Below are 26,936 nucleotides of genomic sequence, written 5' to 3' on the forward strand. Positions count from 1 at the left end.
CCACTCCATTTTTTAATGAATCATTCGGGCTGTGCATCAGAAACGGGCACCCGAGTATCCCACCGTTGATGTTAGGAACTAGTTCTAAATTATGGGATATGGAAAAGCCTATAGGTTATAATAAATAAATAATAAATAACTAGACTTACAGAGCTCACTAGGCCAATGAAACATTCCAAATACCATCTCAGCTCCCTGGGGAGTATACAGCTCGATGCTGCCATTTCGGCACAAAGCAGCTAAAATCAACCACAATAACCATCTCTGCCCTCACAGGTACCCATTTACTCCTGGGTGGGGAGAAGCAATGATGGACAAAGTGCCTTGCCCAAGGGCACATGCACCATAGCCGCAGGCTGGACTCGAACCCACAACCCGCAGAATTACCCGCAGACCACGAATTCAATGCTCCAGACCACGAGGCCACAGCACTCCATTAAAATTATAATGGGCATAAATACACAATGGACAAAAATACGGACTGAAAATGCGCATATGAAAAGTTGGCTTAAGTCAAAGAATCCACGGATGTAACAAAATTTGTGTGATAAGACTATCAAACCTTTTGGATTTATAAACCTTTGCACTATCGGACCCTCAAAGTGTCCAGCGAACCCCATTAATTCATGAACCATCCTCCACTGTCAATGGATAAATCTACTGTTACAAGAAATAGACGGACACGAGTTGGAAGTAATTGTGGAATTTGATTTTAAATATCTGTTAATATTTACAAACTTTCCAAACTGTTTCTTTAAATTGTATTACAGGATAAATCGTGCTAAAAAAAGCTACAAGAGTCATAGCCAGCACAAGCAACTAGGGTTTATTTTTCTTCATAAACCACTGCACTGTTTGACATTTATTCATTTCGTGACGAGTGACTAAAAACTGGAGTTGTCTGAGTTTCCAAGTTGCAGAAAATAGGACAAATATGAATGGGAGTAATACAAAGCTGACATTTCAATTCAAAAGCCCCAATTGAAAGATTCCATGTCATCACCTCCCAGATCAGTCTAGGTAAGTATATTCCCAGGCTGGGGTGTCGACCGAATCACCAAAACCGTCTGCTCCGCACGTAACGGGTGTGCAGTGAAACGGTATGAATGTTCGGGGAGGGGGGATTGGATGAAGATGGCGGCCTCATGCGTAGACCTGACGACGTAAAGGTCGCGCTGGGTTCAGCTTGATCCCAAGCCGGATTTATGGCCATTGGCTATTTACACAGGAATGATTTTCCTTTCCCCAAGGCGAGTTCTGAGGGAAGGGCGCGACCTTTCTGCCTACTGGGAAACTGGAAACATCATGCAAAAATAGAAATAGGCCGAGTGTGCTGTCGATTGGGGCCTCGTTTCGTCGGCTTTGCTATTTGCCAGCCATGCTCAAATTTGCCAGCAAAGATTACGTGACCATTACTATTTGGAATCCGTGCCAAAAAAAACCAAATGATGCTGCGAGACAATTCGCATCAGCTCCAGCGTGTGGGAAAAAGCGCATGTGTAAACTGTGAGCACACCTGTAGGCTCCGAGCACTAGTACGCCCTCAGTGGTTAGAAAGGGAGAGTTGGGGGAGACCACTGGGAGGGACATTCAAACACTTTATTGCAATGACTGAAGCTCATGCAAAGACGGACATGTTTGTTTATGGTGTAAATTGAGGATTTTCTTTTGTTCCTCATCCCTTTTGCTTTAACTTTTTCGCAACAGCTCTTATTGGTTTTGTACACGTTTTCCAACCAAGGAGTCTTTGATTTGGTTTCTGTCCTCGATTTATCGATGGTGTTGCACATATGTGTCCTCCGTTTATACCATAAACATGCCCACTTTGGTTTGTGCACACTTTGGTTTGCACACCCAAGGGGGGGCTCGGGGGCTTGAGCCCCCCCCCCCCCCCCCCCCGAGGTCGTCATTTTTTTTATTTTTTTTTATTTTTTTTTTAGTTTTCGAGTAGTATAATAGGGGTGTAAATGGCGCCACCAACGTCATAATAGGCCACCCCTAAAAAAAAAAAAACCCAAAATTTTTTTCTGCAGCCAAAAATTTTGGGCAAAATTTCTTTTTTTAAATTCACTTTTTACCAAATTTGAAGAAAATTTTTAGCCCCTCCCAAAACCAACTCCTGGGTGCACCATTGCGCGCACGTACCACCATGCTCACGTGGTGTGTCCTGTCCACATGGCTCTCAAAAGAGGTCAAAAAGTGCCCGCTCGTGATTGGAATTTCAGCGAGTACAGATGAAAAGGGTAAAGAAGCAATACTCCCAAATCTGCTTAAAATCAGAAAACTTATCAAGTTTTCCGAGTCACAAACGTATCCTGTTTACACATCATTTCTAAAGATCCCTAGTTTCTTTGCGTGGGTGCACGGCGCGTGACAGAAATTGCATTTCAGTTTACATCCTATATCCCCTGATCACCGCTGAATGAGGAATTGTGCACAGAGTGATTGCTTCAAAATTCTCGAACTTTTTCGTTAAAAAGCTAAATGCGATCTCCTTCAATTAATTCTCACGAAGCAAAATTTTCCCAAGACAGGTGAAGGGAAGTGACAAAATCGTGGCCAGCTTTATTTTTTAATTTTATTTTTACAAATTGAACCAAGAATGTCTGAAAAAGCAAACTGCGATCACCATCAAAGCAAAGACTCTGTTGAGAGAAGACAAGGAAGGAAGTGACAGTATTAGGTGTTGAGAGAAAACCCCGCAGATTTCTCAGAGGAAGTCCACATGAGTGAGTAGGGACCATTGAGTCAATACACAAAATACTCATATATCCAGCAGAATTGGATCATCAGCCGGCAGAGTTGAAATGCGAGGCGAAATAACAAAAAAACTAATTCCAAAAGTTCGCCTCGGGGACTAGTTTGTCAACTTCCGATACCTTGAGGAGCTAATATCAACTTTCCACCCTCGAACTGTGTAATGTTTGCATAATAATTTTAAACTGAATGAACACAAATGTGTAGCATCATTCTGTAAGAGAAGGGCATGTTAGAATACGTGTGTGTGCATGGCAGCAACAGTCAAGCGTCCTTAAAACACGTATGAATTTCTGTAATTACCCGGAAATGTACCTACTGATTTTATGAGAACATCCTTGCTCAAAGTGAAGATAGGACTGGTACCAAATATACTGTGAAATTATTCTGCCTGAAATGGTATTATTTGGCAGAAAACAATCATTGAAGGTGGTTTAGAGGTATAGTCCATCATTTGTAATTTGTACATTTTGTTCATTTGAAGAAACAAAAGTGCTCAAAATCTAAAGAAGGGTGCTGAATAAGTAACCTGATGCAGTTTCAGCTCAGCTTCAGCTGTATATTCCAAGAAAAACAGCATTCTAGGATCTCAACTTCAAATTAAAAGTTGCTGGATCATGTTTTGAATTGGGCCTGAATTCAGCGTCCGAGACAAGTTCTCACCAAGCCGATTGCAGCTACGCAATGTTACGCACTGTTCCGACGAATTGTATCAACTGTGCCCCCGTGTGCATTGTGTTAACGCTTGTGCGCGCTTCACCGAATAAGAAAACGAACAACCAACGGAAATTTCCAACCGTTGGAAAGTCCTTCTTTTGTTATTTCTTCAAAATGACAGCTTGCCAGAAAGAATAATTTCACAGGGAGTTTAGTCCCCTTGATATCTTTCAACCAAGTATGTTTTTCAACAATAAATACGTCAGTGTGCCCGCGGGCAGAGTTTTTACGTGCGTTAGCAATGGATTCCAGTTACTTTAAAATAAATTCATATCAATTAGCGCCTTGAGTACCTAATTGTTGGTAGATACGTGCGCTATATACAATTTTACATACATTTTCTCAGTTCTTCCAAAATGTTCATTATGCACTGAGCTGAAACTTCAACAAGTTAGTTGTTATGCACCCTTATTTACCGGCAGATTTTGAGCAATTTTGTTTTTGCACGAAACCAAACGTTCCTATGTACCTCTAAATAGCAGAAATATTTTTCTAATTACCATAAATTGTTTAGTCCGTAATTAACCCCACGAGCCTCTAAATTATGGTCCAGTATAGCTGACCCCAAGTTTGACCTAACAGGCCTGTAATTGATGGTCCCAGAGTGACCCGCGAGACTGATTTATCTGAAGAGGTCAGTTTTCATCAGAAGTGAACGGATACGGGACTTAATTACAGAGCGGCACCCAGGGTGAGAATGGAAGCGTGGAAAATATTCTCAAGAGATGGTGACTTCACATAACAGGGAGACAGGAACGAAAACAAACTTGGAAATCATAATTTCCTCGTTTGAAGAGTCAATTTAAGGTCAAGATCAACTCACAACTGACACATATACATGTTCTTACAGCGGAATCCAGCAACCACAGATATGGAGGCCGACACTGCAGTGGTTTTTAAAGACAGGGCACGCATGCATGTTGGTAACTCTATTGTTTAAAGGAGTTTGGAGTGCGTGCGTACTACCTTGAGCGCCTCTTGCGCAAGCCTGGTGCCACCTCAGAAGATGGCTATCGCCGGATGAGTCTATAAATGTTACTCTTTTTTTTTAAGAGACATCACAAAAATGCACCGTGAATGCGCGAACTTCTCCGAAGTTGTATGTTCCACCGCGAAACGCCTCGAATTGTACTTAAAGTTGCATACCCCCTTGCTCATCAAAAACTTAAACATTTTTTCCTAACCAATGTTTGATTTTGTTTGGTTCTGTTTTAACGAAAAACTACTTTATTCCGATTTTGGGCGTTCCCTGAAAAAAAGGGCTTTCACTTTGCGCACAAATGAAATGGCCTGCGAGAGCCGAATTATTGTCTGGAAGCCAATTATTCAAGAATTTGGTGAAGAAATAATTCAATAACTAATATGTCGGTGGATTTTTTTTGTTCAATGTCTAATTCAAAAGTGATCAACTTTTATATTGCTAGGAAATAGCAATTGAAAAAACAAATATGTTTCCAGGAGAGAATCTCGAAAAATAGCATGGGGAACGCATTTTAAGATCATCGTTTCAATTTGATCTAGAATTTAACCCATTAAGACTTGTAACAGATTACACAGTATTTATATAACCATGAAACGATACAATGCTGGGTAGTTTCACAGGGATGCGATTGTTAATTAAAACAAGTCTGACAACTGATAAAATGTCTGAAAGATGCATATCTTTCTATACTAAACATGTCTTTCAGATTCAAAAAGTCTGATTTCAGACAAAAGTCTGATTTCAGACAAAAGTCTGACAAATCTTGTGCCTGGTTTCAGCAGTACAGTTTGGACAGTACAGGGACAACTGGGATAAAATAGATTGCTAACACTGCAATGGCAATTGTGCCAGCCCTGCTATCAGCCTGACCTACATGTACCACAAACTATGAGAAAAGTAAACATAGCTGCAATCTATTGATGCATTCACAGCGCACTGCAGAATTGGAGAACCTTACATGGGTCTGTAAATGTTCAACACAGTGAATGAACATTTCCACAATTGCAGAAAAACCGACAATCGCCCACGGGCTATGGTGACTCCAACGACATGCACATGTGCTACCGGCTGTATACCCTAGAGTCTACAGCTTCCAGTACACCGGGCAAGAAACAGCCGACTTTCACTCCGGAAAACACACGTCACCTCCTTTTGATTCAACGCCGGTTAATATTTACGAAACACCAGTGGACGTCCCGGCCACTACAGGACTCATCTGAATATTACAACCCCACCACGAGGGGGGGGGGGGATCTGGATTCTTCCGGTGGTACTTCAGAGACGCCTTTAACAAATTCCGTGTTGAAAACATGAAAGGAAATCGGACTCATAAATTCATTACATTTTGATGACCTGCAGCTGTTAAACGGGCTGTGTTGATTGAGTACAAACACGGCCACGTCTCGCTTCCGTATCTCGCTTCAAACGAGGGGAAAAACAGGGTCTTTTTTTTTCCAGATTGTTAAATAAACATCTCTGATCATTTTGTCGGTGGATGCCCTCAAGCTGTGAAAACCACAAATCAAGGGAAGGTTGCTCCTGGGAGTTGATGAGTGGTCATGATGCGTGGGTTTCATTTGCCGAGTTTGGAGAATGAGCGAGCGGCTGTCACTGGCTTGGTGGCTCATTTTGCCACTCGGCTGGCAGAGAGCTTACTTAAAGAAACAGTCCATCATTTGCAGCTATCAATAAAGTAACTGACGTAATTACAGGGTATTGTTGAAAAACATAATTGGTTTAAATGGGACTACAATATTCTTTCTGGCAAGCTTTCATTTTGAAGAAATCAGTGAAAAAAGGCCATTTCCAATATGATGTGTCTAAAGACGCATTCTTGGAAATTTTCCGTTAGTACATGTAGTTTGTTTTTAATTCGGCGAAGCGTTGACACGACGGTTGCTATATTTCGCCGATTCAGTGCACGACGTGGCGAAGCTATTACTGTGAAATAGAACTTCTTATTTTGCGATGTGGTCAAGCCGTGGATTGAGACGAATAATTCAATGTGATCAACGACCCACCAATCAGATGACGGGGATTTACTCAGGCGTTGTATATAACAGGGATTGATATAGAACCTTGAAAGTGGTGGCATAAATGCGTTCCACTCACAAGGAGAACATGGGCGGCCTCATTTTCTGGAAGGGACAATCAATGTGCTTTTTAAAAATAAAAGCTCAAACATTTCCAAAATCTGAGTTGCGGTGGAAGGTCATGGGGGTGGGGGCAGTGTCTCCCCGTGCCCCCTTAGGTACGCCACTGCTTGAAAGATGTATTATTAATCATGGCAGCTTAAATTCACATTATCGTTATCATTACTCAAAACATCCTCCCTTCATGGATCTTAGAAAGCACTAAGACGTAATACTACACCATGGGATCATCCTCTGCCTGTCAAACAGAACCACACCCTCAGCTACACAAACTTTGATCTTCCCTTCCGACTTCCCTCATTCGCTCCATCATTCCTATCCCTCACACGCAATAGTTACGCAGCAACTAACACTTACAAACAACCCCAGCAGGAAGCCCCCTGCCAATCCTCAATTAACTGCAATTTCCAGCCTCCGATCGGCCATGATCAATGTGAATGATCACGCCGTTTCCCCCATCGTGTGATGACATCTCCCCCACCTCCCGCCATTATGTCTCCTAGATGCTACGACTCGGAGCATTCACCCCCTCGTCACGTGAACTTTGCACCAGTTTACGGTTCTCAACATTTTTGGCTTCAAGATTTCCAGTTACCCCCTGCATCTTGCATCACTTGTCCCGTTTGCATTAATTTGTAACCCCTTCCCTTCCCATCTTTTTCCTAATCAATTATTTTTGGTAAATAGCCCTGTGCCGCCCAGCATTTCAGCACTCGTGCTCAAGTACTTTTCCTGCACTCATACAAATTATGCCACTTGCATATATGCTACTCAATCATACCCGTATTCTTGTACATTTAAAGGCAGGGTGGGTCATTTGTAATTTGTGCAATTTTTTGGGGTTTGAAGCAACAAAAGTGCTGAAATCTTAAGATGGGTGCTTAACAACTAACCTGATGAAGTGTTAGCTCTGTGAATGCTGTACATTTCGAGAAAAACAATATTCTAGGATCTCAATTTCAATTTATAAGTTGCCGAGTCGTATGTTGAATTGTGCCCGAAATCAGCATGCGGGGCACATTTTCATTCAGCCGATTGCAGCTACACGATGTCACGCACTGAACCGACGAATAATAGCAGCCGCGCATGCATGCGCGTCGTGTCAATGCTTGCACGCACCCATTCACAGATTTGCCAAATTACAAACCAACTACTAGTAATGCAAATTTCCAAAAATGTGTCACTTGACACATCTTTGGAAATGACCTTCTGTTACTGTTTTCTTCAAATTTACAGCATGCCAGAAGGAAATCATTTCACAGGGAGTTTAGTGTCCTATCCTACTTGAAGTGACAACTATCATCAATTTTTGGTGATGAAACTACAACTTCTTCAAAGAATCTACACTGCTGCAGTTGGAAGGTAAAAGAATCACAGCAGACAAAGTGGACACGTTTACATTTTTTTTTAGAAACAGGAGGAAACCCCAATATGGGGGAAATCGAAGGAATCAATTTTGGAATGATGCACGCATCTGAAGATGGGTTAAAGGCATATATCCCAAAAGTACCGGTAACCTACCAAATTATTATCAAAAAGCTTACATGCATTAAAGATGGTACTCGCACTAGACACCCGGTGAAATTATTCTGTCTGGCTTGCTGTCATTTTATCAAGAAATGTAGGTGATTTTTGGAAATACAGAGTGCTATTGACAAAATCGTGCTTTGTGATTAAACGTTTGTGCATGGTTTTTCATTGTTTTCTCAAAAAGTGTAATATCCACTGAGCCAAAACTTCAACAGGTTAGGTTTAGAACAATGTTCTTTGAAATTTGAGTGGTGGTATTATTGGAAACCAACAAAATGCATGAAAAGAAAATGATCCCATCTGCCTTTCGGGAAAGTCAGCTCCTTTCACATTCAAGAGAACTGCAGGTTGCTGTTAGCGGGGAGGCAATAACTTGGATCCTGTGCCTTGGGAGTAAAGATCATTCTAAATATTCTCAGATTGTTGCAAAAGTCTCTAGCTTTTCTGTCACCATTTCGAGAGTGTTTCATCACTGATTATATCACCTGATGCGTAATATGTGACTGTACATAAGACCTGTGTAATGGCCACCTGCATGTGATCACAGCTGGGATGAAACGTTTCAAGCTGTGCATTCTATATTTAGGATTTTAGGAGGGATTTTACGAGAAGCTTCCACTTCACATAAATTGACAGCACATACTGCCTTCTACACTTATTTTTAGACGTTAGCGGATTTTAGTCATGCTTATGGGTTGTAAAATGTCTAACGATTGCTTTTAAAGCCAACCCTAACGTTCTGGTTTATGTAACATTTTTTCCAGATGCTGGCATATAAAGAATTTCTTAAAACAATTTTGTCAGTGGTAAAATACCAAACGGACTTAATAATAATGCGGTGCTTATACAGAGTCATACCAGTCTCAGAGTGCTTCACAATTATTGCCCCTGTTCATCAGGCTATGAGACCAGTTCTCTGCAGCAGCTTGAGATCAGTGCAATCTGGTCTCTACCCTCACAGGTACCTGGGTGGAGAGCTAGAGAGGCAATTAGAGTAAAGTGTCTTGCCCAAGAACACAATCACCATGTTCCCCTGAGCAGGGGTTGAGGAGGAGCCAGAATAGACAAAATCTTGGTCTCTACCCTCACAGGAACCCAATCTCACTCCTGGGTACACAGAGGCAATTGGAGTAAAGTGTCTTGCCAAAGAACACAAGCACCATGTTTCCCCTGAGCAGGGGTGGAGGAGGAGCTGGGATAAAAAAAAAAACATGGTCTCTACCCTCACAGGTACCCATTTTTACTCCTGGGAGCAGAGAGGCAATCGGAGTAAAGTCTCTTTCCCAAGAACACAAGCACCATGTTCCCCTAATAGTAGAGGTTGAGGAGGGCCCGGGATAAAAAAAAAATGGTTTCTACCCTCACAAGTACCTATTCTTACTCCTGGGTGGAGAGAGGCAATCGTAGTAAAGTGTCTTTCCCAAGAACACAAGCACCATGTTCCCCTTAGCAGAGGTTGAGGAGGGCCCGGGATTAAAAAAAAATGGTTTCTACCCTCACAGGTGCTCTCTCTTACTCCTGGGTGGAGAGAGGCAATCGTAGTCAAGCGTCTTGCCAAAGAACACAAGCACCATGTTTCCCCTGAGCAGGGATAGAGGAGGAGCCGGGATAAAAAAAATGGTTTCTACCCTCACAGGTACCCATTTTTACTCCTGGGTGGAGAGAGGCAATCGTAATACAGTGTCTTGCCCAAGAACACAAGCACCATGTTCCCCTGAACAGGGGTTGAGAAGGGCCTGGGATTAAAAAAATGGTTTCTACTCTCACAGGTACCCGTTCTTACTCATGGGTGGAGAGAGGCAATTGTAGTAAAGGTTCTTGCTCAAGAACACAAGCATCATGTTCCATCATGTACAAAAAAAAATTGTACAGGACTTCCACCCTTTACTGTCGGCGACTGTTCGCACATTTTCTTCACATTTCCATCAGCACGTAATTAGCAATGGCGGGAGTTAGCATGTTAAAGGACTACAGGCATCTTGGGACAGGATCGACACTTGAAAGCAATTCAGCTGCCCGTTGGATACAATTAACCGAACGAAATTCGATACACCTTCTCCCGTTTCACCGCCAGCTACTCTGTGTAGTTTGATACCTTGGCTGCAGGATCCCACACACTTCCTGACGAAACCAGAGTCACGGTGAGTCGGAGATTGTCAAAATTGATTTAAAAGGGTTCAGGTTGTTTTTTCGGCTTTCGCGCGTAATTACAGCCGACTGATACAACGTGCAATCGAGAGAGACGGAATATAGGTACGCATCATCACTTGCCACACGTGACTACCAGTTAGTCGGCAAACGATCGATATCCATCTCCAGTTCAGGAAATTTATAACTGATCGAGGCCAGATGGCCTAAAGGTCTCTGGGAATCATTCCATGCAGTAGTGTGTATATTTAACCTGGGGGATTAAGTTTTGGGGAACATGTGTCCACCCTGTGCCTTTCATTTATGACCTTCTGAAAAGCAAGTTCAAAGAGAAAGTTCCAATCCTGCTTAACATCTAGATGGCATATCATACAAAGAAGACATTCTTAGAAACTTTCAAAATCAATATTATAATTATCCCTTTAAAGACATCTAATTGTTAAATGCTTTAAAAACCTAATTATTTATGCCATCATCTTGAAAGCATTCTGTTTAAGTTACTAGCTTCAACTTTATTTGACTGCTTTGAAGAAGTATATGACAGAGCTGCCAACATAGGAAGTTAGCAATCGTCTTTAAGAACGTTAGTTCGTAAAATGTGCTTTCGCCGTTCGCTTGGAAGCTGGACTGATTACCTATACTGTAACATGACATAAAACAAGTGGAGCCAGACTAATGTGAATGCTGACTGCCACCTCAGAACCATTCGTTGCTCGCTTTGCTGCTGCAAGGTACCGGTAACTGTGTTTCTGTACGAGGTTATTTCGCACAATATTAGGTCGCTATAAAATACGAGCTGAGTGAAATGCAAACTTGACATTTTTTGATTCTACAAAACTGTTTCAAGTGCACTTGGAATTAAATAAATCTGGGCGAATTTAGATGTGTTGAGATGTCAGGAGATTGATCAATATCCGAGAGTCTTCCGCAAAACCCAGGAGAGTTGGCAGCTCTGATATGACTGAGTTGTCAGGTCCTCACGTGCATAATGAACGAACTGTGTCAACGGCATTCCTTTGTCATTGTTCATCCCCTGTTATTTGTGACCTTACGTGGGATTTGACTTGTCATGGACTTGTTGTTTGTCTTTTGATGATGTTCGACTAGACCTCTGGAGTTGGATTACTTAGATTTATCAATAACATCAGTCTATGTTGCCAGAAACAGTATCACACAATTCCTCTATGATTGTTGTTTGTTTGAGTGATGGTCTGTTATCAAACTTTGGCGGTAATCGCTCCGACGGTAGTATTTCTTTTATCAGAGTTCCTGAATCTGAGACAGACTATGCCACCAAATACGTCAGTACAGATAGTCCCATCCCTTCCGAGTCATTAACCCAAGGGGATGACAGCTGCCTGCGAGCTCCAGGCTCTGGAGGGGTCACTGTAAGCCATACTGGAGCCGTTCAGAGCCCCACAGGGGAGTGGGTGCTGATCATGCCACTGTATTCACGAGCTCACAGATCTTATCAATCAATCGGCACATAGCAGGAAGTTTTGCCTTAGCTATGACTAATCCCTCCGAAGCAAGAGGGAGGGGGATACATGCTCGGGACATACGATAAGAGGAGACGTAGCCTAGATGGCAATTAGGATAAGGGAGTGCACTTGCTATGTGCACCGAAAAACCAAGGGCGGATTGTTTTCACAGCGGTCCGTAGTGTCTAATTGTCCACAAACAAAGCAAGAGGGAGGGGGATACAAGCTCGGAACATACGATAAGAGGAGACGTAGCCTAGATGGCAATTAGGATACAGGAGTGCACTTGCTGTGTGCACCGAGAAACCAAGGGCACATTGTTTTCACAACGGTCCATAGTATCTGATTGTCCACAAATGAAGCAAGTGGGAGCGGGGATACAAGCTCAGAACATACGATAAGAGGAGACGTAGCCTAGATGGCAATTAGGATAAAGGGTGCACTTGCTTTGTACACCGAAAAACCAAGGGCGGATTGTTTTCACAACGGTCCATAGTGTCTAATTGTCCACAAACAAAGCAAGAGGGAGGGGGATACAAGCTCGGAACATACGATTAGAGGTGTAGCCTAGATGGCAATTAGGATAAGGGAGTGCACTTTGTGTGTGCACCGAAAAACCAAGGGCAGATTGTTTTTCACAGCAGTCCATAGTGTCTGATTGGCAAAAACTAGGCCAGCTTTTCTACATAGAACCCTTTAATAATTTGGTGTAATAAACTTTTGTTGTAATGAACTGTTGTTGGCACTTTTATGACCACGTTCGAGAGCTCCAGTGGCAAGGGCACATCACTTGCGCGTACTGGTTTGCGCTCATGAACTACGCTCGACTTATTTTATTGTGTATTTGCACAAAGCCATGAAGTGTCCTCACGTAAGTGTCAGGCGCCGTCGGCAACATGCGTTCAAATGTCCCTCCCAGGGGTGCCCCCCAACTCTCCCTTTGTAATCGTTGAGGGAGTAGGCCTACTTGGGCATGGAATCTATACAATGACAGCTTGCCAACATATCATACATCATGGAACACACAGTCGTGAATTTCTATGCTCTCGAGGACAATGCTTTGTGTTTCCCTTTGTCCCTGTAATATAGACTAAGCACATAGACATGCGATCGAGGACCATTTTTCAACAAAAGACCCAACGCTCGAGGACTGAAAGGATCTTTTGTTCTCCCTTTGTGTGTCTATCCTCAATCGTAAAGCCGTACAAGAGCAACCTGGGCCCAATTTCATAGCACTGCTTAGCACACAAATTTCTGCTAACAATCTATTTCATGGAGACTGTAAGCATGGACACGTGTGTATGCCAAGATCAGTTCCTTTAGTCACAGTCGCGATAAAATAATTCCGAGTCAAAAGTCCAAGTGCGGACACTGGTAAGATTTTACTCCTTCGGTTTTTACCATCACCTTGGTTACATTTTAGAAAAATTAAAGGCTTATGTCACTGGTCCCTGGGGCTTACTGGCAGAGGATATTGCTAAGCGCGCAGCGTTGCCTGTGTAAACATCAAACACTCACCTCCCAAGTTAGCAGGATAGCTGTCTGATTGGTCGCTATCAGATCAACGTTCTGTGGACTCAGCGTCGGAGCTGTCGGGAGGAAACAAGAAGGTTAAATTTGGGCAAATATGGGATATTCCTTTTTTCTTGTGTGACTCAACACCACAAAATGAGCACATGGTCAGATTTGTCAAGGATTGGGATGTATTTATTTCTTGATTCTGCAGAACAAGCGCTTTCTAATGGTATATTACATTTGCAGGTACCGAGTTCAGTAACAGAAATGTAGACCGCCAACTATATTGAGGTTGTAAAACTACTTTTTTAAGAAAATGGTATTTGGTGTTATACAGCCTGTCTCCAAAAAAATGTCTCCAAAATTTTTTTTCAATATTAAATCTCAACATAAGTAAGTCGTTTTGAGCATCACATTAAAGAAAAAAGCCCAGGCTTTTCAATACTTTTTGTTTCATCTCATTTGCTTTTGTCAATCCAGAGATAACTCCAGTTTACTGCGGAACACAAAAATCGAGTTTGTTTCTTTTGCCAAGTTGCAATCTTTTGTGAGCTTCAAGACAGCATGGCACAGTACTCGAAACAACTCTGCCCATGCATAAAAGTGGCACAAAATTTTGGTGTATCGCACTAAATTGATTATATCTCTGAATTGACAAAAGCAAATAAGATCAAACAAACACTATTGGAAAGCCCAGTCTTTGTTCTTTAATATTATGCCAAGTTAGAATGACTTATTTTGAAATATTTAACCAATTTTTTTTCTGATTGTACAATTTTTTTTTAGACAGGCTGTATTACAGTGAATAAACGCTAAACTAATTACAACAGGATGACAATAGGTTTTAAAGCTGTTTGACAGAACAAAAAAAAAATGGGGAAAGGTCGAACAGGACTAACAGATTAAGGTTCATCTGAAAAAAAAAAAAAAAAAAATTGACCACCCCTTCACATTTTGGCTTTGCCCCACTTTTACTGCAAAGTGGAAATTTCCGACTTGCAGCTCATTTTTTTGGGCGTCAGGTCAGATATTCAATTCTTTTAATCAAAGTTAATCATTTTTGTACGAAACAGAAGGAAAAACCCAGCAAAAACATGATCTGGAGAGAATCCAGTTGACGGGAAAGGTAGGAACTGGCAAGTGAATCCACATGTTGACCAGCAATGACCTGTCATCCTATCCTAAGTCATTGCTTGGGAAGCCGTGGCAAGAGCCATCCAGACCATGACCCACAGATACTGATGACCTTGTTCATTCTCAATGTCAGTTTGCAAGTTCATTTTCTGTTAAGTCCTATACAAAAGGGTTAGGAACTTAGGACAGTCTTCAAACCAAACTTTTTTTGGAGCTAAAGGTACAAAGGATAATTGACTTTTCATGTATTTTGTTAGTTTCCAATAATAACACCTCTCATAATCCAAAGAAGACTGTTCAACTCCTAAACTGCTGAAGTTTCATTTCAGTGGATATTACACTTTTCGAGAAATCAGAGAAAATACAACCTTTCAATCAGGAAACGCATTTCGTCAAAAGGGCTCTCTATTTCCAAAAATCAGTCAATTGACTGATTGTTGGAAATCACTTACATTTCTGGATTTCTTCTAAATGACAGCAAAACAAACGTAACAATATCACGGGGTGTTTAGTACCAGTACAATCTTTCTTATAATCCAAGTAAGTTTTTTGATAATAATTTGCCAGGTTACTTTTGGGATAAATGCAAATGATCCTATTACCTTCAGCCAGGAGGATTTGGAGAGTTTAAGGCCAAACATGCGGGACAGGTGTGCATCCAAGGATGTAAAAAATAAAGAAAGGCATGCTATAAACTGAATCTAAACTCGGACAAGTTTACTTTTTAAAGGCAGATCATTACCAACATTGGCTTCAGCTTATTACCCCTAAATGCCTTAAGTTCTTTGTGCATGTAGTTTCGCTCTGGTGTCACTGTTTATAGATTGAACGAGCGGTTAGTTGGAGATCATGAGGAAATGTGCTGCAAATGATATCAGGTGAGATAATAGACCGAGTTTCCTCGGAACATCGAAGTTAGCCAAACCCCATGAGGCTGCACATGAACAAGCAAACTTACAAGTCTCAAATTACAGCGTGGAAGCAGCCTTATGCTTGCAATGCGCCTCCAATCAACTGTCACGTATCATGGCAGCCATGTCAGTGATAGCAACCTTCATTCTGTCCTCTCTCTGCTACAGGAAGGAAAAGTCTCTAGGGAGGAGTATCCATTCCCACTTCTTAACTCTTGGGAATCTGATGACTCAGTCATTAAACTGTTTTCCATTATAACAATTACCTTCAGCGACCCCCCCCCCCCCCCTCCCCCTGCCCAAGCACCCAAAAATATTGGGATCAGCAACAAGCACAGATGCAGTGCTTTCGAATGGCCCTGGTTGAAGTAAATTTCTTTTTATTTCTGGAGTTGGATAAGACTTATTTTTTATGGCCCCCCCACAAGACCACAAGTGGGGGACCAGGCAGGCCGACCACGTCGGACCAAGCTAGTAGGGTTGCGAACCCTCCTGCCCGGGACAAAACAACATACAAAGGCGACTTCACGCCTACACATATAACACAAAAGGCGACTTCACGCCTAAACAAAGGCAACTTCATGCCTAAACAAAATCACCCATGCGAGGCAGCACACGGAAAACCGTCACCACGCAAGCCGGGGACCACTTCGGGGGAGAAGCCTTACAGTCTCAAGGCAAAGTGCAATGCCGAGTCTGGACCACCTCCTGATATTCCTGACCAGGACTAAGACCGAGGTGCAATGATCTTAGCCAAAAGGCCGAGAAGCGATCGGAGTTGGATAAGACTACTTAGAGTTGTCGGAGTTTAGATCAGAAAACCTCATTTATAAGAACAGGCATATGACCTCAATGCACACAAGGTTGTGTGGGTTGTACTGTTTAAGATGATTGTACACTTCCTGTGGTCTCATTGGTCTCATTGCACTAGTTCTGAAGTTCACAAAGACATTAAACACCGTCCCTTTGGTGTACATATAGGTATTTAAATTTAGTTGACCCCACATGGGAGGTCGTAAACTGTACAAGCTAAACTGCAAAACACAGCCTGAATGTGCACAATGCTCAGGGGTGGATCCAGGAATTTTGCGGGGGGGGGGGGGGGGTCATGGGGGGTCATATACAGATAATAACCCCTCGCAGAATGTCATCTTTTTTATTATTACTATTGGTGACAGAGCAGGGAGGGGGGGAGGTTTCGACCCCCAAACCCCCCCCCTCCCCCCTCTGGATCAACATCTAATGCTGCAGCGTGTTTGATTATAAGAGGAAAGCACCCGAGCATCAGTGGGCCAAAAAATGGTCCTCAAAAATGGTCCTCACGCACCCTCACCACTTTGGGCAGTCTGGCTCTTGGGCATCGCTGGAGCAGGGCCTGGGGTGTCACACCTTCCCTTAATCATTTTTGTCAGTGAATTCCATCGTTCCGTCAGCAAAATTCTTTGTGTGTCCGTCGGCAGGTATGTCGCAGCAAAGAGCGCCACCTATTGTCTTATAGTGTTCGAGATCATCCGCTTTGAACAGCGTCCCCAACAGTCAGATTGTGACCAGTTCCCACCCAAAAAACTTTTTGACTGAAAAAAACATCCCTTGTTAATAGCTTCCAGCACTCATGGTCCTTCGGCACCCCCCCCCCCCCCCAATTTCAATTTGGTCTGGTGACGCCCCTGGTCTCACTACTGAGAGTGATGTTATGAACAGTGACCATTGGACACAAGACTGTCAATCACTGCGCATTATAACCAGTTGTTTCAACTTACCATCAGCTTTTGTCCTGGTGACAATGACGTCACTCTTGGTGCTATTCCCTTCGTCGTTGAACCCCCACACCTGCACGTCGTACTCCTGCCACTTGACCAGCCTTGTCAGACTCACGGAAAACACAGATTCGTTGACCGTTCTCTCCCGTGGCGTAGTGGAACCGCCCGTTTCCTTGTATGACACTGTGTAGCCTAGGATCGGCCCATTCTGATGCTCAGGGGGTATGGCCTGGTGGGAGATTTGTGAAAATAATAGAGTTTACAAGATTAAAAATGCAACAAATTCTCACAATTATCAGAGATTACAAATTCAAAAAATCACTTTACGCAACTTTTGCTTGTACATGTACACAAATGAGAGTCTTTGCAAACTGTGCAATTTTGAATGTCTAATTACAAAAAAAAACAATTGTACGAGAACAATTTTGCCTCATAACTATACTTTTACATAAATGTACTTAAAAGAGCCATACCCCGTGCTCTTAATAAAAAAACAAGTGATTTTTTATTTTTCTTCTAACAAATTTTCAATTTGTATGCTTTGTTTTAACAAAAAATCTACTTTATTCTGATTTTGGACATCTGCAACCCTCTGAAAAAGGATTTTACATTTTGCACACAAAAGAACCCGCCCTGCAAGAGCCCAATTATTGTCTGGCAGCTAGTCATTCTAGTTTTGTGAGAAATAATTCAGTAACTAAATGTCAGTGGATTTTTTTTGTCTCACACCAAAGTGAATAATTTCTATATTTCTTGCAAAATAGCAATTGAAAAAAACATCTATTTTTCGAGGTGAAACTCGAAAATATCACAAGGAATGCATCTTTAACTCATTTAGTGATAATAAACTATGGGCTCCGTGCACAAGTACCCCTTCAACGGCCAGGAAAGGAAAGCTGGGGGAGACCTAGACTGGTTCCCGGTCCATCCACTGCGTATTCCAAATGATCCAAAGTTATTGGGGGCGGGGATTAGTCTGGAAGACCATCGCAAGTTAAATTTAAACGTATTTGGGCGCCAACGACGCTTGACGCTCATGCTTATATGCTGTGGCTAATAAGTCTAGCACATTCAGGACGTCGTGCGTACTTCGCGCGCAAACCGGTACAGTACAGTATGCGCATGCTGTGTGTCCCACATCGTCGCATCCACAGGGCTCTTAAAAGTGGTAAAAATGCGTCCTCTTTTGTTGGTGCACGGAGCCCAAAACAATCAAAATCAAAATCCATATTAGCAAATATAATTACGACATCAAAAGTTCACATCTGCATACTGCATCAGGAAAAAAATTACTAGTTCACTAACATGCACATTGCACATCTATGCTCACTGCTGTCCACAGCCCTTCACAAAAGCATAAATCACTTTAATGTGTTTAATTCATCTGTGAATCATTTGTCTTTTGTCTACACAAGATATTAAAACCATTCCTCCCGAGAACTCCAACAGACAACGGATGTTAATTCAAATCAGGCAGCTCCCACACTGATGACCCTGTAGGGAATATCAACCGGCTCGTCAGGAGTCTAAAGTGATTCCTTCCTCCCTCACGCCCCGAGCCCCTGGGGGTGATTTGGAGGTGTTGGCTGGATAATCAAGTCTGTGTGTCAAGACCAGCCAGTGTCAAGGACATGTGAGAATAGTCTGAACACAGACTTCAAATGGTGGGCTGTTTAAAGGGAATGTACATCATTGGCTTTTGCTGTAATTTTCAGAAATGAACTACTTGAAGGGTTAGTATAATAGATAAAAATATTGTAACACTGCCATGTTTGAAGTTTTGTGTTGGAAAAATCAAGAAAAATGAAAAATGTTCAAGTAGTCTGGTTCCCTGACTCCACTAAGGATAAAATGGATCAATTTATAGATGCCGGAAAATTGTAAGGTAAGGGAACCAGTGTAGCTGGCCTGCACCCGTTCATGAACATGTTACCACTAGCAAACAAAATTTGGACTGAAAAAATGGTAAATTTGAAGCAGAAGTTGAAAAATAGTTAGGTTTTTCCAACGGTGATCGGCCGACCACTGTTGGAAATGTATACAAAAATACCAATTTCTTGAAAATGACTTCACACCAGGAGCCATAATTTTACAGGATGCTTTTGACTGTCATTTACCAACATCCAAGTAAGGCATTTCGTAAAAACTTGATAGTTTTATTTTTCGATGTTTGCAAATGTTGTATATTCCCTTTAAAGTAGGATACCGGCCAGCGGTGTTTTTTATTTGCAGCACACATCGTCAATGGATCATGATTATTCAGCTAGTTCGATGTTTATTCATAAGAAAATAACAATGAAGTCACACTACTGCTATCACTCAGTCATGCATGTACATTAAAGCATTTCAAAGAACGGCTTTCGTCGAGCTGTCACAGTGGCCTAGTGGATAGTGGACTATAAATCGCAAGATCTGTGGTTTGAGCCCGTGCCCGTTTTCATCAAATACTTTTTGTTGTTTGGGATAAGTTTAATTGAAGGGAAAACACTTCGAGAACCTAAGTGTCTTCCATCCACACAGCCTGATAAATATTCACATTAGGGTGCGTGATGTGATTGGTTAAAAGACGATGTATGCTGCAGAAAAAAAAAAACGCTACCGGCCAGTGTGCAGATTGTCAGGTTGACCTATGACGTAGGGATTAACCTAATTTAAATATCTATATGCGTACCAATAGCGTGCTGCATTTAGCATGATGAGTGCACAGGAGAAGTAGGCCAATCAAATTACAAGGGAGGCGGTACAGTCAAGACGCACAGCAACCAATAAGATGTCAGAAGCATGAGGTCATTGCCTGTCCTCATACACACGTGTGTTATGAAGTCAAGTCTGTTGTCTAGTGTGAGAACTGAAGACTTCCATGAAATCCATAATTTGTATTTTCCGTGATGCACGTTACAACAAATAACTTTTGTGAGTTTGTGAGGTTCTGTAAAGAACCGAGGGAATCTCAACGTATCGGACTGTATACTCTGCCTGTCGTCAGGAGACTGTCAACGGGCAGACATTTGTCACATGGAGCTACCGTCAACCTTTATATCTTATTGCTATATTCACCATGCACACCTTCAAATCTTATACAACAAATAAGGAATCTAATGTGGACACTGCTTGATTTTAACCAACCTACAGGTTTGAAAAACTATAGAAATCTATGTCTCACACTGAAAAGAAAATATGAAATTGTTATCTTTCCCAACCTTTACAGAAAGGAGTCCCCTCCATGAACTTTGCCTGAAAAGCATATAGGATCATTTGCTTTGCATGCATTTTGTTCGTTTCCAATAACAACACTTCTCAAAGTGCAAATAGGAATGTTCCAAACTTAACCTGTTGAAGTTTCAGCTCAGTGGATATTACACTTTCCGAGAAAACAGTGAAAAACCATGCACAACCTTTCGATCACAAAACACGATTTTGTTTCCAAAACTCTTATTTCCAAAGAGCATTCAATGGGCTGATCATTGGAAATCACCTACATTTCTTGATTTCTTCTAAATGACAGCAAGCCAGATGGAATCATTTCACGGGGTGTTTAGTACCAGTATGATCTTTAATCCAAGTAAGCGTTTTGATTATAATTTGGTAGGTTACTTTTGGGATAAATGCAACTGATCCTTTGTGCCTTTAAGTCTCTTTTAAATCTGCCCCACCTTGAATGAAACTCCTTCCTGGTGACTTCCTTCTCCAGTTTATTCATTAAGATATAGATAATAATTGGGTGAGCTTCTTGACGAATTACAATCACGTTGTGATGAACGGAAGTCCCGGCTTTTTGAGATTGACTTGAGTTTATGGCATGTGACATCTTGCCCTTGGGTTGTCAAGATAAAGGCGCATTAAATCATCTGGAGCAAACGTTGTTTGTCATTTTGCAATGAGATTAATCCAACAGGATAAATATTTGAGGTCAGTCACGTGTAACTCTGACATGTTCTTTCTACCTAATCCACTTCCCCATTAAAAACAAATTAAATAAATCAGGGCAAATTAAATCATTCAACACATTAATCTGAAAATACTTAAAAGGAGAATATTTTCTGGCTAGCTATGATACTTGGTAAACATGAAGACTATTACAAGTGATTTAGATAACCAGGGATTCGTAATTAACAAAATTCAAGACCTGTCTCTCTTGATACGCAATCTCAAAACCCACCTCTTCAATCAACTTTCCTCCCACACATAGTGACTTTCACTATCACACATAATTGACTCCCCATTGACCGGCGCCTTTGAATGACTATTATTTTCAGATACTGCGAACCTTATAAATGCTCTGCATTATTATTAAAAGTGGGTAAGGACCATTAGTCGCCTAGTGGTAGATTCGTGACTGCCCGCTAATAGCAACATGTAACAAAATATTCATAAGATGGAATTTCTGTCTGGGTGATGTAAATTCAATATTAGGTGTTGCCCTTCACCGACACAGGAGGTAGTGGGTTCGAGTCCCACCGGAGTGATTTTTCTCACTTTCACTCTGGGATAACACACTGTGTATACAGTGTTTATACGTCGGTGAAGGGCAAAACCTAACAGTGAATTTAATGAAATGCTGGTCATCACAAACTTCTGGGTCACGCCTCCCTGTTGTGCATTATGATGCGTGCGGCTAATGGTAACCAGTGATGCAACCGTCCCCTGTGGTCTGATTCCATATAGTCGACTAGAGTAAATTCAACTAACCTTCGTTGGAGCAAAGTTACTCAAACTATGGTTAACTATCATTTGTGCCTGAACTTGCCCTAGGCTGTGATCTAGAACATAGAACACTTGTTCTACCGCCTTGAACAAATGACCAACTTCATAATTACCCTTCCTCCTCTTAATGCTTGACACATGAAGGAACAAATCAATAAACTCTCCAAAGTCCCGCTGCTTACAATCTAGACTGTTATGAGACCGAGACCAGACTCAGACAATAGGAAGTTGGAAACCAGACAAATAATCGGGGCAATAGACTGGCGACGTAAACCACGAACATGTTCATGTATATATGTCGATTGACTGGTAACTGCCTCAAGCTTTCTGAAATTGAATTGATTGGTTGTGAGGCACAGTGACAACTTTCCCTGTAAGCAGTGTTGTAGTCGAGTCAATCAAACGTCTGCTCACAAGTCATAGACAATTCACAAGTCTACGCACATTTAACAGGAGATTAAGAAGGACATCTGAACAGCTTGTGAGCTGGGATTGGATGCCTTGTGACGGACTTCTGATGGACTTGTGATGGACTTGTGAGGACTTGTGAGGACATCTGATGGACTTGTGTGGTGTTGTGATGGACTTGTGATGGACTTGTGGGTGTTGTGATAGACCTGTGAGGACTTGTGATGGACCTGTGAGGACTTGTGGGGACTTGTGATGGACTTGTGAGGACTTGTGATGGACTTGTGATGGACTTGTGATGGACCTGTGATGGACTTGTGAGGACTTGTGATGGACTTAAGAGGACTTGTGATGGACTTGTGATGGACTTGTGGGTGTTGTGATAGACCTGTGAGGACTTGTGATGGACCTGTGAGGACTTGTGGGGACTTGTGATGGACTTGTGAGGACTTGTGATGGACTTGTGATGGACTTGTGATGGACCTGTGATGGACTTGTGATGGACTTGTGATGGACTTGTGATGGACCTGTGAGGACTTGTGGGGACTTGTGATGGACGTGTGAGGACTTGTGATGGACTTGTGATGGACCTGTGATGGACTTGTGAGGACTTGTGATGGACTTGTGAGGACTTGTGATGGACTTGTGATGGACCTGTGATGGACTTGTGAGGACTTGTGATGGACTTAAGAGGACTTTTGATGGACTTTTGATGGACTTAAGAGGACTTGTGATGGACTTGTGATGGACTTGTGAGGACTTGTGATGGCCTTATGAGGACTTGTGAGAACTTCTGATGGACTTGTGTGGTGTTGTGATAGACCTGTGAGGACTTGTGAAGACTTGTGAGGAATTGTGATGGGGTTGTGTACGCTTAGGCTAGTGAGATAGGCTAGTGAGGACTTGTGAGGGACTTTGTGATGGACTTGTGGGGACCTAAGACAGACTTGTGATGGACTTGTGATGGACTTGTGAGGACTTGTTATGGACTTGTGATGGACCTGTGATGGGCTTGTGAGGACTTGTGATGGACTTGTGAGGACTTGTGATGGACTTTTGATGGACTTGTGATGGACCTGTGATGGGCTTGTGAGGACTTGTGATGGACTTGTGAGGACTTGTGATGGACTTGTGATGGACTTGTGATGGACCTGTGATGGACTTGTGATGGACTTGTGATGGACCTGTGAGGACTTGTGGGGACTTGTGATGGACGTGTGAGGACTTGTGATGGACTTGTGATGGACCTGTGATGGACTTGTGAGGACTTGTGATGGACTTGTGAGGACTTGTGATGGACTTGTGATGGACCTGTGATGGACTTGTGAGGACTTGTGATGGACTTAAGAGGACTTGTGATGGACTTGTGATGGACTTGTGATGGACTTGTGAGGACTTGTGATGGCCTTATGAGGACTTGTGAAAACTTCTGATGGACTTGTGTGGTGTTGTGATAGACCTGTGAGGACTTGTGAAGACTTGTGAGGAATTGTGATGGGGTTGTGTACGCTTAAGAGGATTTGGGATAGGCTAGTGAGGACTTGTGAGGGACTTTGTGATGGACTTGTGGGGACCTAAGACAGACTTGTGATGGACTTGTGATGGACTTGTGAGGAATTGTGATTGACTAGTGATATGCTAACAAGGATTTGGGACTGCTAGTGAGGTTTGTGATGGACTTGTGATGGACTTGTGAGGACTTGTGAGGACTAGCGAGGACTTGAGAGGGCTAGGTCTGCACACAGAGGCAGTCATAGAATAAAAATCAATACTTTTTACTTGTTAATGGACTGTTTTGCCTAAAGAAGTCAAAACTTTGACATCAACAAATGAGACAAAACTGTAATCAAGACATTAAAAAATTAGTCTGGAAATCTTTTAGAAGAGTTTTATTTTCAAGTGTTTGTGTGTGAACTTACCAACCAAGACACAAAAAGTGTTGTTGATGAGGATGCTGTTACCATGACGTTAACGGGTGCGACACTTGGGGCTGCAGAGATAAAAAAAAAAACTGTAAGTGAGCAGTTTTCCATCTAAAGTGAGTAATATTAAGTAATCCCATTAGCACCTGTACTACATTATATTACATTGTATTACATTGTGTTCATTCTCTGATGAATCCATAAATCCATAGAGTGCTCAGGAGGTTTCGATGCTACAGTGAAAAATAGGTAGGACTATTTTCGGCTGTACAGTGAGGAAAGGGTTATAAATGTAGCTTCAGTACTTAGGGCAGGCTTCAAAATTGACCATCTGCAAACTATTAAATACTTCCCTTATTTACCAATGGGCCTGCAAGATTGGAAGGCTAATTTGCATAGTTTAACAATGGACATTTGTTCTGCTAGGTTCTCAAAAACTTGGTCAGAAATTAGTGAAAATCTGTAAAAGAGAACCCAAACTGGCCAGTCTTTAGCAACCTGCAAACAGCAGGTCAAATATTTTTTGAAGTATTCCCTGATAGTAAAAAATATAATAATTCAATATGGACAAATCTGGGCCCAATTTCATGGCTTACGATCACTATTTTGTGCTAATCGCGCTGACAGAAAAATTCTGTGCTAATGCTGTAAGCACCGAATCCTTAGTTACAAGATGTACGCATGCGCAGACACCAAAAATCCAAGCTAATCCGTGAAATACGCTTACCGTAAGCACGGAATGGTCTGCTACAGTAAGCAGGGATTTTTCGCTTATGGTAAGCAGAGCCAAGAAATTGGGCCCTGGCCTCTTGATCACTGTACACTCACGAGGCCGCCTTCAATGGAGAAACCATTGTGCACGCTATTGTACAAAGCAACTGCCCCGTGATGGATTATCTGAACAAAAGCTAGAACAATGCTTTCACCATTGAAGGGGGCCTTCGTGATAGGATTGATAGCGTGCCCAGATTGGTCTATAATTCCATAGTTGAGCTTCTTTACCACTTGGGGAGGTCGTTTGCTCCACATATTCCGTGTAGTCGCCAAACTGCTGTTGTCCATTATGCAGCGTCGCCGCCGTCACACGGAACTGGAAGGATGTCATGGGCTTGAGATTTGCCACGGTGACTTCAATGGTGTACTGGTCATTACCGGGTTGTTGTACCATGGAATAAACTATAAATAAGTATAAGAACATTAAAGTATTGCACGATGTACTTTCGATCTCTGGCTGTGCTCCGTGGTCATATATGGGTCGATGTGGCTGGCTGCCAGAGGCACCTTTACTTGCCAGCGGCTCGACCACGTTGTAGCTGCATCCTTTACAATTCAGCATCCCAGCTGCCAGTATTAAAGGATGATTAGCCTCCCAAATTATTATTATTATTATTATTATGTACAAGCTCATATTATGAAAAAAAAACACGGAATCAATTTCTAACCTAAAAGGCCCATCTTGACCAAAAGAAAATTCTACCCAATTGTTTTACATGATTTTGATGCACATGTACATAGTATTTAAACACACCACAGTTTTCAGTGAACTCAGAAAAAGTTGTGGCATCACTGTTCATTAGTAAATAAACTAAAACAACTTTCTTCTTTGTTTTTTTTTTTTCATTCTATAGAGGGCCCCATCCACTGCAGAAAGGTTGTCGAGCACAACCAAAAAATACTAGGTTACGTCGACAAGTTTATTCATTTTCAAGTACTGGCACTGCTTAACTCGAATTTGCTATCACAACGTCAACAGGTGCTGCTGGTGAGATATTTAAGTCAAAAGTGGTCTCTTCAAAAGTCTGATTTTGACATCAATTTTAATAGGTTGTGTCGAAGTTCTGAAAATTAAGTATTATGGAGTACCGAAGTGTGACGTCATTTAGAACCAGAAAGTGTAGTGCAAACGAATGGAGTATGCGAGCGTGTTGGCTCTCGGGCTGAATCATGCGCTAATGTCTTTTACACACATTTGGTGTGCGTGATGTATTCACTTCGGTACTCCATTCAGAAAGGAGAAAATTGCGATGGCTTTGGAAATCCCAATTCACATAATCAGGGGTTTCAAAACCAACACACTGATAAACGTTTGTGTATTAACGTCAGGAAATCCTGAATATAACCAGACATTTACGGGACGAAAATTGGCGGTTAAGACCATGCAATAAACCTACCATTTGTGTCAGTCTCCCTGTATTCGACTGTGTATGCATCGATGGGCCCATTTCTCTGCACCGGTATCTCCCACTGCAGTACGACGGCCGTGGCATTGAAGGACAGCACCGCCAGGTTCCTTGGAGCAGAGGGCCCTGGATAGGGAGAATGCAATATCAGCACAGGATTATTTGAAAATGTGTGAAATGATGTTTTCTGCATACACTAATATTACAATATTTATGAAGTGCGGTGGCCTCGTGGTCTGGAGCATTGAATTTGTGGTCTGCGGGTAATTGTGCGGGTTGTGGGTTCGAGTCCAGCCTGGGTTTGCGATGCGTGTGCCCTTGGGCAAGGCACTTTGTCACTCATTGCTTCCATCCATCCAGGAGTAAATGGGTACCTGTGAGGGCAGAGATGGTTATTGTGATTGAATAGCTGCTTTAAGCCGAAATGGCAGCATGGAGCTGTATACTCCCCAGGGAGCTGAGATGGTCTTTGGAATGTTTCATTGGCCCAATGAGCAGGATAATAATGATGTAGCGCCTTGAGCACCAATACTGGTGGATACATGGGCCTTATAAATACCCATCAATATTATTATTTTTAATATTAAAATGAGGAATTTGCATTAGTGCACAGGCTTAAGTTTGTGATTCACAG

The 26,936-nt window shown here is 42.1% G+C and overlaps 1 protein-coding gene across 1 annotated transcript in view; it reads right to left on the minus strand.

Moving 5' to 3' along the window:
* The window catches only part of LOC119721074 (protein sidekick-1-like), a 168,815-nt gene that overhangs the window by 47,914 nt on the left and 93,965 nt on the right, over positions 1-26,936 (minus strand). The window contains exons 17-21 of the mRNA XM_038190960.1: positions 26,294-26,428; positions 25,125-25,298; positions 24,120-24,190; positions 17,089-17,317; positions 13,287-13,357 (exon numbers count right to left, since the gene is read on the minus strand). Of these exons, the coding sequence (XP_038046888.1) occupies positions 13,287-13,357; positions 17,089-17,317; positions 24,120-24,190; positions 25,125-25,298; positions 26,294-26,428 (680 nt within the window). The remainder of the gene's footprint in view (positions 1-13,286; positions 13,358-17,088; positions 17,318-24,119; positions 24,191-25,124; positions 25,299-26,293; positions 26,429-26,936) is intronic.

Source organism: Patiria miniata, unplaced genomic scaffold (assembly GCF_015706575.1).
Source record: "Patiria miniata isolate m_02_andy unplaced genomic scaffold, ASM1570657v1 HiC_scaffold_9, whole genome shotgun sequence".
NCBI lineage: Eukaryota > Metazoa > Echinodermata > Asteroidea > Valvatida > Asterinidae > Patiria > Patiria miniata.